The sequence below is a fragment of the Mastigoproctus giganteus genome, chromosome 13 (genome assembly GCF_048544385.1).
Source record: "Mastigoproctus giganteus isolate SK-2022 chromosome 13, ASM4854438v1, whole genome shotgun sequence".
NCBI classification, from domain to species: Eukaryota; Metazoa; Arthropoda; class Arachnida; order Uropygi; family Thelyphonidae; genus Mastigoproctus; species Mastigoproctus giganteus.
This window is the reverse complement of record NC_143587.1, coordinates 126,621,091-126,640,228: the sequence shown is the minus strand read 5'-3', so window position 1 is coordinate 126,640,228 and position 19,138 is coordinate 126,621,091. Positions and strand designations below refer to the sequence as shown.

Here is a 19,138-nt window from a genome sequence, read left to right as displayed (position 1 = left end):
TGTGAAGGTGCAAGCATTGTAGCAAGCATCTGTTATTGTAGAAGTGGATAGCTTAAACAGATTCAAGGCAGAAGTAGACAAACATTAGGAGCGAGTGGATGGGTGAAATGAGAAGGGTGTGTGTGTGTTTTTTTTTGGCTGATGCTATATAAGCTTGCTTTCTTGCATCATGTGCCCTTGCTAATGCTAATCTCTCACTTCTCGTGGGAATTATTTGTAATTATATTGTAATTAAATTATATACGTTTTGACAAGTTGCACTTTTCATTTAGGTTCAATAGCCAGTATATATTCTGTTTCCTACAAGTCTTCACTCTCTTGCTTTATATCTTGGATTTCCTCTGAATTTATTATCCTAAATTGCTACAATGTTCAAGCAGCCTCCCTACATTCTTCTTCCTGTACATTTTACTCTATCTGTTATCCCTTTTAAAATAGGTTCCCTTGTCGAATTTACTTCAGGAAATTACAGTGATTTTAGCACTTTATCATCTTGTATATTCTGCACTTTTTTTAATTCCGTTATTGTTAGATGTCTCCCATACTAAATTTGCTTATTTTAACTTGTGGATTTTCTCAGAATTCAACTACTGGAATCTTTTAGAACAATTTTCTAATTGTCTTTAACAGTTTTTTATCTCCAGGACTATACCTTTATCTCTTGGATTTTCTCAGAATTTGCCATCTGAGAACATTTTTGCAATCATTTTCATGCAGTCTAGTTTCAATCAGCGCACTTATGTCGATTTAGCACTGTTTGCTTTTTTGGCACCATAAACCATTTTCCTTTCCAATGCTTTACTTGTTGAACCTCATATACATATTAAACTAAAAATGACTGTATAGGTCTCTCATTCTGCCTTCTATTTATGTAGTTCTCTTTGACGGCCGCATTTCACTTCATATATATTATTTCCAACTTCCAGCAACTTCTTAAATGTGCCAGCTTCTTTGCTACTGTTTTATGTCATATTCCATCTACTGTTATCATATATCTCTGCTGAATGTTTTCCCACCTTAAAGGAAACACGCTACAGTACTCGTAAATTAGGTATTTACACTTTTCTCTGTTGTCTTACATACAGTTGAATTCTTCTCTGTATCCTGGCCTTTTTCCAATTTAAATACTTCTTATTTTTGGCAAGTTTCGATTTTATATTTTTGGCATGTTTCGATTTTATATTTTTGGCATTTCATTATATATATATTTTTTTTTTTTTCCCCCAAAACACTTATATTACAGGCATTCATTATTAGCGTCTTTTACTATTAATACTTACTTAGCCAGGACCCTCTCTAACAGGTTGGGTTGTTACACCCCTCGCTTGCCCCAGTATTCTTTAATATTCTTCTCTTTGCTTTATATCTTACCACTTTCTGCCCTTCATTCTTCCGTCCATTGAGCTATTAGTGCAACATGAGAGAAATATGTACACTCGTACTTTCCTTTCCTCTATGCTATCTTTGCATCATTTGATCCATCACTTTTTCCCTCCCTTACCACACTTGATTTCCTTTCTCAATACCATTTGCCTGTTTCTTTATCCAATTCTACACACAAAATTGCTTCTTTTTTCTAATTTTTACATAAAAAATTTGTTCTATATCACCAACCTACTATTACTCTAGATGTGACTTTTTCCACAAACACATACATATTGATTTATTTATTTTGATTTTATCGTTATCTTATTTAATTACCTTAATTTTATTGTGAATGCTGGGTTGGGACTACCTTGCCTATTTTTATAGAAGACTTTATTGCTTATATAAACCCTCCTTTTTTGTAAAAAAAAAATTTTTTTTTCCATGCACTCTATAGGGTTTCCTTTTAATATTTTTCTTCCATAACTATACATATGCATAGGAACGCAGTTATTGATACCTGATCACGTGTAGTCCCCTGATGAAATACCTGCACTATGTATCAATCTTTTATAGCATGCATCAAATATTGCTAAAAATTTAACTCTTAAATAAAACTGTTGAAGGGACAACACTGCTATGTGTGGGAGCATGTTATTATATAAGATGAGCCAATTTCTAAATTCCTACATTTCCAGGGCAATGGTGACAAATATTCATGAGTAAGTTCTGTAGAACACTCCTAAAAGTTATGATTAACAATTACACACCTGCAGAGACAAACTGCTTATAAACAGTGCCTTATTTATCTTTCCCTTATATTTAGAGTGCCTTATTTATCTTTCCCTTATATTTAGATTTTTATAACATCAAAATATTTTCCCACAATAGAATCAAATTTTCTATTTGATTCTTGCTATTTCTTTGCAATTAATTCATGTTTCTCCTTATAGCTTCTTTCTTTCTAATTGGCTTTCTAATTCAGCCTTTAATTTGATATAACACTTAGGTTTTTTTTTCACATTACCTTTCATCCACCTTAATACTTCTCTTTCTTTTGATCTCCTTTTCCTAATAGTTTTGGTCCCTTGTATTCTTTAACTTCCATCTGTTAGCTCTTTTTGTCTTGTTTTATTACTTCAAGCTTTGTGTGTGTGTGTGCGCGTGCGTGCGTGCGCCTGAAAATTTTGGGACATACCTTGTATATATCACTTTAAAAAAAGTAAACTTAATTTTTTGGCTATAAGTCAGGCAAAATTATACAGAATTCATAGTTCACAATTTCTTTATGTCAGCAATGTTGTTATTTGGGTGCAAACCAATATGTTATTTAAAATTTTGTTTCATCATTGCAAAGTCTTACTTAGCATACAATAAAATTTTGTAGTTCGCTGAATTTGACATGTATACCATCTGTTTGCCCTCCTAAATCCAATATGTCCAATAGAGACCCTATTGATCTGCTGAAATTTTTGACAATATTCTTACATTTATTTGAATTTTGTTTAATATTTATTGATTTTATTTTTTTATAGGATCCTTATGCAAAAGGAGAAATATTTATAGGTCACCATTTTGATGGGTTTGCTGTAAGGAAGGGTATTCAACCCGGATTAAAAGAGCAAGGATATGGCTTTACTCTTCGTACTCGAGATAGAACATTCTTATTAGGAGCAGAAAGTGAAGAAGAAAGGGAAGAGTGGATTAAATTACTTCAAAATGTTATTGAGCGGCCTTTAACTCCACAAGATAACATTAGTAAGTCAGAAAAAAAATACAAATGGAAATGAATAAGACAGAAAAAAGTAACTATAATTAACTTCACTTGTCTTGAACAATTCTCATATCATGTAAGAATTTGCATGATGCAATGATTGCATTCATCAAGTGAAGTGTACACTGATGAACCCTAAGTTCAAAGCATTCAAAAAGTTATTAATGCTATTTTTGTTTGTATTCGTGCACTGCTTTCATTGCATATTTATATATATTAACATATATACTAAACTACCAAGTCATGGGACATATTTCTGATTTAATGAAATATGCAAATATTTTGGCCCATAAAGGTGATCAGCAGTTAGTCTAGAATTCAATATTAAAACATGTAGGGAAAACAATGAGCATACAGATAGAGCAAACAGTTTCATTAAAGAAAGACATTAGGGATAATGATGCCTTTGCATACTATTGTTCAGGGATTAATCATTCCCAAGTCAACATTTGATAACATGCTGTAAAAATGGTGACACTGACCCCAAGAAATATTAAAGTAGATGTAAAAACTAACTGACAGGAGCTGGACACCTTGATATGAGTAGTTACTTGATCTCACCAGCATATCCTTTAGAAACTGAGTTTGGAGCTTTAATAACAAAAACAACCTCAAATCATTGATTGGCATGGTAAAAGGCAAACTGAAACTGGGTTCTGGATCAATGGAAGCCAGTTGTGTGGAGTTACATCAAGTTGCACACTTATCTCATGGATGTGTTTGGTTATGATGAATGCCTGGAAATTTACTACTTTGTGAATCATGAGTGCCATATCATATGTTGACATTTTGGGCAACTCTCCTACATTGCAGCAGTTTTATGGAAATAGCCCTTACAGCTACCAAAACAACAATGCTCCCAGTCACAAAGTAAGGATGGTTTGAAGAAAATAGCATCAGAATATTGCAATGGCCATTACGGTGCTCCAACCTCCATCAACCTTTTCGGGTTTAATTGGAATGCAGAATTTGGACAGTCGGGACTGCCTTCTTTGCTATTTGAGCTCACAAATGCTCCAAAGAAATGGAGCACAGTGCCACCAGCTTTCTACCATAAATTCGTAGAAAGTGTTTTTTGATGCATGAAAACAGTTATATACACAAATAAAGCAGGTGTACTATAAAAACGTGCTACAATGGTACTACTCATTTTTAGTGTAATGTGGTACACAGCTCATCTGATTAAGTTTTCTCTTTCTGCATAGATCTTTGGAAAATTCAGAGGTGATGGCAGAATAATTATAAGCTAAATTAGCCAGAACCGTAAGTGCATCAAGAACGATAATGTCACAGTAGTGGTAACAAAATCAGGAGAGAGACAGGAGAGGTATCTTAAAGTATAATGTTCAAAGTCAGCCAAGAATTATAGCATCCCATGATGGTTGCCTGGCCCTGACAGTGAGGTACTAGGCAGTTCTTTCAAGCTCTCAGCAGCTAGGGGAATGACAGTTTCAAGACTTAACTGTATATTGAAGAATTCAGGAATGGAGAGACTTATGGTGTATGTCCCCCATCCAAAGTATAGTCTGTTTGATGACACTCCAATGTCAAGATCAATGTTCTCAGCTCTTTCCAGATGAGCTGAGATTCAGTCTTGAAACTGATTCTACAGATGAGAATGCATTAAGAGAGAGTGTAGAATGTGTTCTCTCTCTCTCTCTCTCTCTCTCTCTCTCTCTCTCTCTCTCTCTCTCTCTCTCTCTCTCTCTCTCTCTCTCTCATGCTAGTGGTCTGGGGAGGCATTGTGATCAGTGATAGCACCAATCACATCTTTGATAGATGCCACCTTGATTACTTCAGATTATAGAGATGAGGCCCTTTGTACTATGTGAGCCTTTTCAGAGGTGTCATGAGATTGAAATTCATTTTCATTGAATAATTCTCTTTCACTAGGAGACAGATTCCTTCAAAATGATGATATTCTTCAGATGGAGTGGCCAGCAAGATCTTCAGATTTGAATCTGATAGAGCATGTCTAGAGTGCTTCAGGGAAATGAACTGAGGCATTGATCCCCTCCCAGAACCTTCCATGTGCTAATAGCTGCTTCTGTAGTGAAGTGGTATTTATTACTCTAAGGCCTTATCATCAGCCTTGTAAACATATGAACTCATTGGAGTTGTTTGGCTGTCAAGAGAATTATTCAATGTAGGACTGACCCCCTTAATTCTGTAGGACTTGTTTATATAGGACTGACCCCCCCTTAATTCTGGATTGTCATGCTTTCATAAAAATAGAGACATACTCCTTTTCAAATCTAGTAAGATTGTGTATTAATAATAATATTTGCCCACAAAAGATTTGATAGGATTCCATCAAGTCCATATTTTAAATTTTATCAACTTAGCTTTTGAATGGTTTGCCTTTAATTATGTAGTTTGTTATATTAATATTTGTAAAATAATAAGAGAAGTTTGCCTCAGTATAGTACGTAGAACACTTCCGTATGATACTCTCCAGAAATTAAAACGAAAAAAATCGAAAAACTTACATTAAAGTAACAAATAATTTAAAAAATAATTAAAAATCAATTTAACACAATAAAAATCAATTTAACACAATTAAAAATAAGAAAATTAATTAAAAGAATTTAACGAAAAAAATTGCAAAACGATTTTCCTTCCTGAAGCTCACATCGTGATCACAGGAATGAAAATTACTGAATAGGGGTGAGTATGAAACTTAAATAGGGATTATTTGTCTTTGCGCATTCGTGTAAAAGCCCACGAATCGGAGATGAGATATGGTCGACGATCATTAACAGAATTTTCGTGTAATTTAATTTCTGCAGTTTCTGCAATTATAGTCACGTATAATTACGTTGGACACTAAGTATTTTGGCCTCGTTAAATAAAAAAAAATGTTTTTTGTTAACGGTGTGAAAGGCTAATTCTGATGCTGCTGAATTAGAAGCACGAACTGAGGCCGCACTTTGATTAACATGAATATTAAAAGGAAAACGCGTCGAACCCTGGTAAGATGAGTCGCAATTACCGCAAGAAATGTTGTATACCAGGTCATTAATTTGTGTTGTCCTTTCCTCGTTAATTAATTAATTAACGAGGAAAGGACTGAACGATTGTTCAGTATAGTATGTAATTTCCATATTGGCCTTGCCACAATTTTGAATTCGGTATCTTTAAAGAATCTTTTAAGCTGTTTGTGCCACTGTTCAACATATGGGACAGAAATAAAATATTTTTTGATATTACTATTGTTGGTTGGTGTAGTATTTTATATCCTTTCCTTAGCTTGTACCCTAATTCAGTTTATTGTAGCAAAGGGATAACCCCTGTTTAAGAATCTGCTGGTTAATATTTGTATTTCTGAGCCCAAAGCAAATTTTGTTGTTGAATATTTGTAGGCATTTAGAAAATGATTAAAGATAATCGATCTTTTGTAGGTGAACAGGTGATAGCTGTTATAATGTAGAAGCATACCGGTGTTTGTAGGTTTTCGATAGATGTTGAGGCCAACTATATCACCTTTCGAGACAAAGTGTACAAACAAATTTTTGGTGTGCCAATGGGATTGAGACTGAGTGGCTTAATATCGAAGATCTATCTCTCAACGATTGAGCATATACATTTGACGCCTTTTCGACCCCAAATCACATACTATGGAAGGTATTTAGATGATGTTCTAGTTATTACTGATAGTAATACTATCCAAGACATTTTACATTCGTTTAATAATATTCATTCTAGGCTCAAATTTACATTGGAAAGGGAGGATATGGATACAAAGTCATTAAATTTTCTAAATTTCACGCTTACCCGGGACTCGAATAAAATCCAATTTAACATCTATCGAAAACCTACAAACACCAATATGCTCCTACATTATAACAGCTATCACCCATTCACCTACAAAAGATTGATTATCTTTAATCAATTTCTAAATGCCTACAAATATTCAACGACGGAATCTGCTTTGGGCTCAGAAATACAAATATTAACCAGCAGATTCTTAAACAGGGGTTATCCCTTGGCTACAATAAACTGAATTAGGGTACAAGCTAAGGATAGGATACAAAATACTGCACCAACCAACAATAGTAATATCAAAAAATATTTTATTTCTGTCCCATATATTGAACAGTGGCATAAACAGCTTAACAGATTCTTTAAAGATACCGAATTTAAAATTGTGGCCAGGCCAATACGTAAATTACACACTATACTGAACAGTCGCTCAGTCCTTTCCTCGTTCATAACACAAATTAATGACCTGGTATACAACATTTCTTGCGGTGATTGCGATTCGTCTTACCAGGGTTCGACGCATTTTCCTTTGAATATTCGTGTTAATCAACATGCAGCCTCAGTTTGTGCTTCTCGTTCAGCAGTGTCAGAATTAGCCTTTCGCACCAGTAACAAAAAAACACTTTTTTATTTAACGAGGCCAAAATGTCCAACGTAATTATGCGCAACTATTAATTGCAGAAACCGTAGAAATTAAATACACGAAAATTCTGTTAATATTTGTCAGCCATATCTCATCTCCGATTCGTGAGCTTTTATGCACATGCTTGTTGTTTTTTGTTTGCTGTTTGGTTTTTAGGAGCATTAGCAACTAAGGCCATATTGCTCCGGGGATATGCAGTGGTCATTCCCTGACCTTTCTGCATTCTCCATATTTGGTGGGCTCGGGCTCGAACCCCAGTCTAATCAAGAAGCGTGTGCTACGCACTGCTGCTCCTGGCTACGGAGGTACCTACGCACATGCGCGAAGACAAATAATCCCTATTTAAGTTTCATACTCACTCCTATTCAGTAATTTTCATTCTTGTGATTACGACATATGGTCGAAAAGCATTGTCAGCTTCAGGAAGGAAAATCGTTTTGCAATTTTTTTCGTTAAATTCTTTTAGTTAATTTTCTTATTTTTAATTGCGTGATATTGATTTATAATTATTTTTTAAATTATTTGTTAAAGTTAAGTTAACTGCAGCCATTATCAACCCACTGCAGGATGGAAGCCTCCTCAACAATTCATGCTGAGGGAAATGTACCATAATCTGCCACGCTGGTCCAGTGTGGGTTGGCAGATCGACGTATTTAGCAGTCAGGGGCTTGAACCCCGGTCTACTCAAAGAGTGTGTGCTACTGCACTCCCGCTCCTGACCACTTGGCTACGGAGGCCGCTTATTACTCTAATGTAAGTTTTTTGTTTTAATTTCTGGAGAATATCATACAGAAGTGTTCTGCGTACTATATTGAGGTAAACTTCTCTTATTATTTTACAAATATTGATATCAACGTAGAACCTATTGAGCATTACAGCTCTGGTTCATACTATCTAGTTATATTAATATGAATTTTTTTTTTAAGTTCCTGAAATCAACATAGAATAATGTATTATATCAACAGCCAAACAGTGAATATACTCATTCTCTCCCTTCAACCTCTCCCCCTGCAGTACACAGTTATGACCTTATAAGATAAATGAGACAAGAAAGTACAAATGAATGACCAAATACTTGACAAACGTTCTGTTTTTAGATTAGCAATAAACCTATTTCTCCTATAAGTGGAAATATTGAGAATTTCAGTTTTTGAGCATAATCTTAAATGTTTAATTCTTAGTGAAGAGCTCATAAACCAGAACTAACAGTGAAACATTACAAAATATGACTAAATATCTTTATAGATTTCAATTGAAATTAAATATTTTATTAAAATAAGTTATTATTTTTTGCATTTACTTATAAATTTTGGATGTTTATGCCTAATTGAATAGAACCTTGCTAATTTTTCAAGAATTTTTGAGACCAAGCCTCACCTAGTACAAGTGGCATTGAAATCATTTACTGAACTGGCACTGCCTTTCCTGTAGGTGCTTAACTATAATCATGGAAGAATACATGTGTGCATGCCATATACGTGTGTCACTACTAGTTTTGGTTTATGAGCTCTTCATTAAGAATTGAACATTTCTTAATGAAATTGATTCTTCCAATTACAGTGGTTTAAATAAATGTAGTGGCTTAAACACATTGTACATGCAGGAACTTAATTTGGTAGAAAGTTATCACAATACTGCATTCCTTCCTAAAGCAAGTTAGTGAGAAACTTGAAACTACAAAGAATCAATATGAAACAGCTAAATATTCCAGCAGTTTCTCCAGTTCCTTCCTTTATAGCAATTAATAACTTCATTAATATAAAACAAACTTAAATTAACTTAAAATAAATTGAGTAACTTGAATAATATATGCTTCTTTGGAATAAATAAGTATATATATTGCATCTCCTTGAAGTACAACATTGCTGAAGGACATAAGTAACTGTCCAAGGATGAGGTGCACTATGAAATTTTTCTTAGTGTATCTGAGATCTTACAAGCAAGCTATTAATAAGCCAAAAATAAATTTGGAGTTCAAGAGTAGAAAACTTGGCTTGTGCTGAAACAGTGCTTGTGTTTAGTCCCTTGCTAAAGTCATCAGCTGCAACTACAATTGAATTCCATTTATCTGGGGGGTAGATTAACAGTCTCTATGATCTGCAGAAATCGTATGAGATAACAAAAAGAAATATGTGGAATCCATTACAGGTGGTGTTTCTTTACATTTTGTAATGTTCCTGTAGACAGGACTTGAATTTCTTAGAAACTTCATCCTTGCTTTTACGTTCTGTCTGCTAACTCATTCTAATCATATTTTAGTAATCCTTAAGTTTTGCTACTTAAGGAAAATGCAGTTATTTTTTTTTTATTTTTTTATTTGTGCCTCTATGCCTATGTCATGTTAACACAGAAACATGCCATCTTGTCTTGCTGACAAGAAGAAGATGCCTTGAACTTTACATAGTACGATTTGCAGAAGGAAAACTAAGGGGGAAATGATCTTTGTTGTTTTCCTTTTTCAAAAACTGTGTACTTTTTAAATTTTATGTCAAATCTTCATTTGCTATAGTATACTTTTATAAATATGAATAAATTATATATGTATAAATGTATATTTTTTGTCACATTTATAAGTCTATCTTTCATTCTGCAGATTATCTGGGAAAATTTATTTCTCAACCATTCTGGATAATTAGTAGTCTGTTGTATTTGCTACTTTTATTTCTGCCTCTTTGGCATCCTGATGGTTGGATCTGTTGCATCTTTGCTCAAAATAACCTATCTGGTGCATTGTTACTTTAGACAAATCTCTTTCCATAACAAAATACCCTATTTACTGCCTCTTTTGACTATTTTTTTCAGAAGGAGTTCAAGAAAATACTAGACAATCTTAATACTAACAAACCTCCAGGTCCTAATGAAAGGATCCAGAGGTTTGTTGCAAGTTAGTTTTCTATTTGTTCTAAAATTCTATACTTCAATACTTCGATCCTATACTTCACAATCTTCTGGTCTGTGGCATATCCCCACTCTCATTAATCCTTTGGTTCATACTATTTCACACCACCTGGACTCAATGTCGGCATGTGCCAATTCCTGTACCTGCAGATGCTCTTATCATTCACTGGTTACTGTTAACATGTAACATGACTACCTCTAACCCTTCTCTCCTTCCTAAATACAAAGTCATCAAGACAAGTGCAACAGTTCCAAATGCTTTACTGCCTTTAATAATACTTTCTTTAAAAAAATAATAATAAAAAATTTAACTGATAAAGACAACACTTTATACACAAATCTTGCAACAACACCAATTATACAAAACTTCAGATACGTTCATTAGTTGGTTAAGTAACATAAACGTGTACTTTCCAGTACACAAAAACAAAACAGCATGTAGGCAAAACATACAATTCTACTAACACTTTTCACTTCTTAAACAACAATTAATGTTAAATAGCTGCTTTCACAGAGAAGTTATTTTGGATTTCGTCAAAAATTTTATCACATATCTCCATGTTCGAATTGAACTGTCCTAACATTCAGAAATTATTTTTCTTTTTTTTTTTTTTTTTTTTGTTGTGTTATTTACTTTAGTATATAGTTGCATGTAATATTTTCCTATCAAGTTAATATTTTCCATAAACAGTGACTTATATACGTGCACACAAAAAAAACGCTGATTTAATTCCATACTAAAAACATTTTTTCAGCTGCACTCAGATACTGGCTGTTCTCTGCTGTTCAAAAGTGGCACATCAAGTGGATCATATAGTGCAATTAGCAAGACCACTTCACAATCGATTATGAAGTTTACAGAATGCAATAATGCAAAAAAGAGGGTTACACTTTTTTTTTCATGAATTGCAAGTATTAAACAGCACATAATATCCCAAGATATGAATCTCTCTCTCTCTCTCTCTCTCTCTCTCTCTCGTACAGTTATACGTAATAAACAGCAAAACACTTATTTTAATGCACAGTTTATATACATTGAACTGTGGTGTAACTATAGTGGCAACAAAACTGAAAAATGACAACAAAAATGAAACTTATCCGTCTCTGTTATCATATGTGAGAAATTTATTGATTTTTTCCATAGCACAATTGTCATCTTTCTCAAATTGACTAAACTAACACATTAACTGTCTACTCATGAATGTCCATCAAAACAAAACTAAAATATTATTAATATTTTAAAAAAGAATTACGAAAATTCTGCCTAGTGTTAATAGAGTACCTGACTAAAAATTTCTCTTGATTAATTTAATACTTACACATCCTAAACGTGTATGCCCTTTCTCTGCAGTAAAAATAGCAAACCGCATTTTCTCTGTAGTTAAATAGATTTCTTCCACTTCTCTAATTAAAGACAACAAAAGTGAGATATACCTTTCTATGAATGGTAAACTTTATTTTAGTTGGATTGTACATGGGTTGAGTGTGGGTTGAGTGAAAGCTAAGTGCTGGGGATTTCAAAGACTGCTGGGAATCATCATGAAACAAGTAAGTACATAGACTGTGTTAGAATAAGACTAAGAAAAGGTGCATGTGTACTTTCATGTACACTAATGCTTCCTAGCATTTTCAAATTTAGGAGTACAGTAAATACATTTGATGAATTTGAAGTGCTGGTCAAGACATCAAATGCAGACATTGTTGGAATATCAGAAAACGTGTAGTCATCAGATATAAGGGTTGCAGAATTTGGATATGGACATACAATGTATATAGAAAGGACTTTTTTTTTTTATTTATTGTTCCAGGCATTCCCTGCCAAACTCTGGCATCAGGCCATAAATTAAAATACTGTCTGTACAAAAAAATGTTCTGCAGCCATTCAAAATTATGGAACAATGACCGAATTCCATCTACACATTTTGCAGTCCAGAACTGAACAGCACAAGGAGCTGCCCAGTACTGACAAGAACCATATCCAACACCACAAGGAGATGCTGAGACAAACAGCACATGGAGCTGCCCAGTTCAGATGATAACAACCCATCACCACAAGGATACTTATAGAATAACAGCTTTTACTCCTTCTTCCAGATGTCAGAATGATGTTATTTAATAGACCCACCATAATCGGAATGGTACTACGCATACTATGCCTACCTAATAAATTAAGATTTTTATCACAATAGCTAGAGGCCAACTTAAACATATTTCACTATTGACTTCCAACGTAGTTCTTAACTTAATCAGACCAATGCCAGTAATTTTTCTCTAGCCTAATCATCTTGGTTCTGCTCCAACTGCAGGAGTACATGTCTTCTTCGAAAAACTTTCAAGGCAAGGGACTGGAACACTAAAAAAGTTTCCTTTGCTGCAACAAGACATGCCTAACATCCTGGTGTTAATGATTGAAGAAAGGACAGACAGGATAGGAGGAGGGGTTATTCTCTTAGTTAAGAAGCACATAAAATTTAAGGCAATATATTCGGTTGACATGGGTGGCCAGTGCAATAGTTAGTCAGTTTGTATGACATAAGCACTAGGAAAGCAAAAATGAGAGTAGGAATGTGTTATAGGCCTGATGACTCTGACAAATATAAGAAGAGCTATACGGAGAAATAGAGTGGTCAGTAAATTGTATAAATCATGTCTTATAATGGGGAATTTTAACTTTCCAGATATTGACTGGAACTTGTGTGTTGGTCACTCAGAGACTACCAAGACTTTTGTGGATTTATTGTATAACTGTTTTCTACAGCAGCACATTATAGAGGCAACAAGAGGGAGTAATGCTCTTGATCTGATTATCAGCAGTGATTATTCACGTATTAAGAACCTGCAGATAAAATAACTACTAGGTGGCAGTGATCACAGTGTATTGATTTTGGATTTACTTAAAAAATGTAACTAACGTCAAGGGTAAAAGAACGGGTTTTTTTTCTTTGTGAAGGTGACTACAGTGGTCTCAGACAGTTATTAAATTCTATATAGTGGAACCAACTGATGATTTTACCATCAGCAAATTCTAAATGGGAAGCATTCAAAGAATTAAGAAATACTCTTCATTATGATGAAGAAAGAAGTACTCTTCCTAACTAAGAAATATCCTTCGAGGTATAGGCCTAAATCGCGTCTCATCAGTTCATCTAACATTGATGTCAGATGAACTGATGAGATGCGTGACAGAAGAAGAAAATTGCATTCAATGCATATAAATTATCAGGCAACACAAAACTCTGTGGTAGATATAAACTAGCCTGTAATCAAGGCACAAAGGAGGTTAGGAAAGCAAAGGTAGATTAAGAGAAATATTTGGCAAAGGTCAAGAAAAACAGCAAATATTTCTTTGCTTATGAAAACTCGAGAAGGAAGGGGATTAATCAGTTTGGTCCACTTGACATCGATGGTTGACTGTTGATAATCCTGCTCGGCTTGCTGACAAACTGAATGATTATTTTGTATCTACGTTCACAACATGAGGAATTCTTTAAGGAGGGGAATGCCGGAAGTTTATCAAACCTGGGGTGGATGGGATCTATCCAATTATATTACAGGAGGCAGCGAAGGAAGTAAGCAAACCCTTAGCTACAATTATGTTAGCATCCTTGAATTCAGGGGAGATCCCCATGGACTGGAGATTTGCAAATGTATCCCCAATTCACAAAGGAGGATCAAAGCATGGCAAGAGTAATTCCAGACTTGTTAGTTTAACTTCTGTTCCAGGAAAATTAATGGTGTCGCTGGTAAAAGAAGTAATGCAGGGCCATCTAGACAAGGCTAAAATTATACTTCAGGCCCAACATTGATTTGTTAAGGGAAAAGCTTTCCTGACCACTTTGATTGAATACTATGATATAGTCACAGAGAAACTGGATGCAAAAAATACAATTTGATTATCATATACTTTGATTTCAGGAAAGCATTTGATACTATTGCACATAAAATACTGCCGTACAAATTGGAACAGTGTGCCATTAAGGGCAAGTTGTTGCTATTGTTTGTTATTTGGTTTTTAGGAGCATTAGCAACTAAGGTCATATTGCTCTGGGGATATGCGGTGGTCATTCCCTGACCTTTCCGCATCCTCCGTATTTGGTGGTCACAGGCTCGAACCCCAGTCTAATCAAGAAGTGTGTGTGCTACGCACGGCTGCTACTGCCCACCTGGCTATGGAGGTGCCAAGTTGCTGCTATGGATAAAGGGATGTTATAGTGGGAGAAGACAAAGTGGTAATCAATGGACATTGCTCTTCATGGGCTAATGTTATTAGTGAGTCTGCAGGGTTTGGCATTGAGCCCATTGTTTTCTATATTTATTAATGATATTGATGAAGGCATATCAGGTTTAATATCCAGATTTGCATATAACACAAGGGTTCGCACGGTGGTTAATGACAGTTATAACAATATACTACTGAAACAGGATTTAGAAAAGTTAGGCAGATGGGCTGAGAAATGGCAATTGAAGTTATACATTGACAAATGCAAAGTACTGCTTATAGAAACATACCAACTGTATGGTTCTACACTCAGGTAGCGGAAAATGAAAAAGACCTGGGGGTAATTGTGCAGTCAAGTATGCAGTTCTCTGAACAGTGCAGACAGGCTACCAGAGCAGTTCATGAGGTTTTGTTAATGATATACAGGAATTTTGCTAGCAAGAATAAGGAGGTGATTATCCCCATGTATAAGGTGATGATCAGGCCACACATTGAGTACTGCATACAGGTCTGGAGGCTTCAATTTAGGATAGATGTAGAGCTGCTGGAATGAATACAGAGAAAGGCAACGAGATTAGTGAGTGGAACAAAGGGTTGCTGTTACCAAGAAAGGCTTCAGTTCTGAAAATTGCAGCATCTGGAGACTAGGCACCTGCAACATGTTCTGATTGAGTTGTTCAGGGATTTGAATGGTTTGAGAAGGCTGAATGCTGATGGGATTCTTCCTCTTGCTCAGATTATAAACCTGAGGTGGCATAAACTCAAATTGAGAAAAGACAGTTGTGGAATAGGTGTGCGGAAATTTGCCTTTAGCCAGTGGGTAGGCGATTGCTAGAACAAACATTCATCTGTCGTTGTGGAAGTTGAAAGCTTAAATAAATTCAAGGAAGAAGTGGACAAACTTTTGGAACAAATGGATGGGTGAATTGGGAAGGTTATTTTATTTTTTTGTTTTTTTTTTTTGGGTGATGCTGTATAAGCCTGCTTTCTTGCATCATATGCCTTTGCTACTGCTAATTCTAGTCATCCAAGATAGTGTAATTTTTACCACTTATCATATTTTAGGAGAGGTCTTGGTTGGAATTCTTTCAATAACTGGAATTTTTGAAAGCCTCTTCAATAAAGGCTGAGTTATCCAGTGTCATATGGAGGGGTTCCTTCGTGAATTATTCTGGCTTTTTTTAAGCCTGCAAAACATACGGTATTGGTCTGTCAGCATATACAATGTTCTCTAATCAAGTACTCTGGCAGAGTGCTTGATTAGTGGACCAAATGCCAATTTAGTATTTCTTCAAATATCAATTAACACAGAAAAATCATCATTGTTATTTTATTTACTAATGCAATAAGTACACAATACAGAATAATTTATTTATGTGTATATAAAAATCATAAAATAAAAACAAGTATATTAAATGCATAAATATAGATACAAACAGCTAAAAGGACATAAGAATTTCAAAATTACTTGCAAATGCTCTAAAGATAAAGTTTTATTACACATTTTCTGAGAGCATACAGGATCAGTCATGCAATTTTCATCCGTATATGTTACCCATGGACTGCAGGCAGTATGCCAATTTGATCCAGTTAAGTGTTAAAACAAAGTAATTATCCATAATACAAACTGTATGGGTTTAGAAATAAATTGTGTAAATTGTGGTCTTGGTGGCCTGCTGGCCTGGTATCATGAGTTATAAGACTACATTGTGTTTACTTACAGCAGTTTAAAGCCAGTTGGCCACCACACATAGAACACTTATGAAGCTACTGATGGAGGTTTGGAAGTTATAAATTAAATATTATTTATCTTTACTTTAATATAATAAAATTTGCCAATTTGTCATCTGATTGCATAATTCAAAGAACAATGATTGATTTGTGGGAAGGAGTAAATCTTAAAAATATCAAGATCTCAGATAATTCTGGTTTTTAGAGAGCCATTTTGGATATTCGGCTTGTGCATAATGTTAGCGAGAATAAGGTTGTTCAGTGTAAAAAGATATGGTAGTCCTGTGCTTTTCTTTCTTTCAACTAGGCCAAACACCTATTTTATAATTTTTGAAGTACCTCTTTGGAGTGACTGGATCACCTAAGAATCCCATTAGTACTGTAACCTCTTCCAGCATACTTCTCTTAGTTTTGTTAAGAACATAACTCAGTTCAAATTGAACCAAGTTCTTCTATCGCTCTCTCCAACTTTCTTTAAACCCTTAATATGACTCTGGAATACCTATCCAAATGCTTGTTTGGCATATCAAAACATATTCACCCACCAATATACTTGCTGCAAGATCAATCCCACACACTGATACAAAAAATGCACAGCCCATTTGCTAACTTTGGTAATAGTATATTGTCTACCAAAAAAATTAGCTATAGTGAAGATCTAAATTATTCTTCCAATCACCTGGGGATTGTATCAGAACAGTGGCGGATTTCCACACAGGCGCACGAGGCATGCGCCCGGGGTCTCTTAAATCGAGGGGGACCTCAAATCTCAGGTCTTAAAAAAAAATAAAATTGTTTTGTTTAAAATTTTTACACTCATCTTTATTACCGTTACTGAATAAAACTATAATTTAATATGAGAAGTTAGTAAACTCTTATGCGAATATCCCTACGTATTATATGAAATATCTATGCGAACTAAGTGAATCTGAAGTAGAATACATATTATCATTAATGCTTACATTAAACACTTTCAGTTTTTTCCTAGTGGAGGTAATTCCACGAGTGAAGAACCCTGTGACGTTATTGCTCAAGAAACGATATTAGAATTTGTTCGCAGAGGCAGTTCAAAACTATCTATTCGCAACTAATTGGGAACCAATAAGCAAGTGCAGTAGTCTTTTAAAGCCTCTGAAATATCAGTACTGCACTGGCTCACATGTAAAACAAACACACAATGAAGTTAAAGAAGTAATCTCAACCACTCTATAAAAGTACATTACTTGTTTTTCAAGTAATCACAATTTTTTAAGGAATGTATATGCTGTTCAGTTTTATTCACTTTGGAAAATCACAGTGCACTCTCTATGGTAATTTTTAATTTACAACAAATGAAGCAATAACAAAGTACAGGATTTTAAGTAATTTTTTTTTTCTTTTTGTAAAATTTTCAAAAAAGTGCCAGATTTTTAATACATTTGTGATGTATTTAAAATAGTTGTATCATTCAAATTAAAATCATGTGATTTGAAACATATATTTGAAAATATAGTTGATTTTTGTGTAAGAATTTTTTTTGCCTAATATTTTTTGCCTAATTTTTGCTTAATGATGGAATTGTGTATGTAGATATATTTGTAGACAGAAACGGAATTAGCGTTAAAAGTTTTTTATAGTGAAAAAGTATCTCCTTTATGAAACTGTGTCGGAAACATTTTACTAGTAATTTTAGAATTTGCTCTGTTAATGTAGATAATGCAAATTCTGATTTCTTGTCATAAATAACTGCTTTTGAAGTAATTTTTTTCCTTTATTCAAATGAATAAAAAAATATATTATTCAGTTTTAATAATCATTATGTACATAATGTTATATAAGGTTGTAATTTTGATCTCTTTGAATACATATATATTTAGTTCCCTATATCTTATGTTCTGTGATATTGCTCTCTACTATTGTGATTTACGTTTTGTTGTTTTGTTTTTTTTTTGTTTTTTTTTGTATTGAATATCGTTTATATATATTTTAATGTATTTTAATGACTAAATATTTTAAGTGCTTATATAATGCTTGAGTTTACTGTTTCATTTTGTATATTGTGTGTCACATGAAAGTTACGTTTTTTTGTGATTTGCTTATCATTAACCCCTAAAATAAATAACAAACCTGAATTTGTAGTTTTGTTTTTCTCCTTTTTGCTAGTATTGTATTTGTGTTACTAGCCTTTTGTGTAATCATCCCTCTATGCTGTTGCATGTTTTGTGTGTTGCGATATGATTAACTAACCTGCATGCTAGTTCTCATTAACAACTGTTGACACTGAGCTAACTTTTAAATCAGGTAATTTCTTTTTTAATATATTTTAATACTTAATTATTTTTATTAATTTCTGAAAAATAAGCACTCAATTTTATTTGCTTTCTATAGGGTACTTTATGCTATTTCTCAACTCCTACAACATTAATTGATCCTGAGTTACTGTTATGCATTGTTACTTGCACATGTGAAGTTCTATAATGAGAGTGTCTTGCTTATTATAAGCTCTTCTGCATCATCATCATAGGTCATGGGGTCTTGCCAATGATATACAGAAATTTTGCTAGCAGGGATAAGGAGGTGATTATTCCCTTGTATAAGGCAATAGTCAGGCCACACCTTGAGTACTGCATAGGTCTGGAGGCCTCATTTTAGGAAGGATGTAGAGCTGCTGGAACAAGTGCAGAGAAGGGTAGTGAGATTGGTGAGGGGAACAAAGGGTTGCTCTTACCAAGAGAAGCTTTAGTTCTGAAAATTGCGGCATCTGGAG

At 34.2% G+C, this 19,138-nt stretch overlaps 1 protein-coding gene across 1 annotated transcript in view; it reads left to right on the top strand.

Annotated features, from left to right (window-relative positions):
* LOC150076427 (arf-GAP with dual PH domain-containing protein 1-like) overlaps window positions 1-19,138 on the top strand; it is a 218,737-nt gene that overhangs the window by 84,653 nt on the left and 114,946 nt on the right. The window contains exon 6 of the mRNA XM_090387357.1: window positions 2,901-3,123. Within this exon, the coding sequence (XP_090243483.1) occupies window positions 2,901-3,123 (223 nt within the window). The remainder of the gene's footprint in view (window positions 1-2,900; window positions 3,124-19,138) is intronic.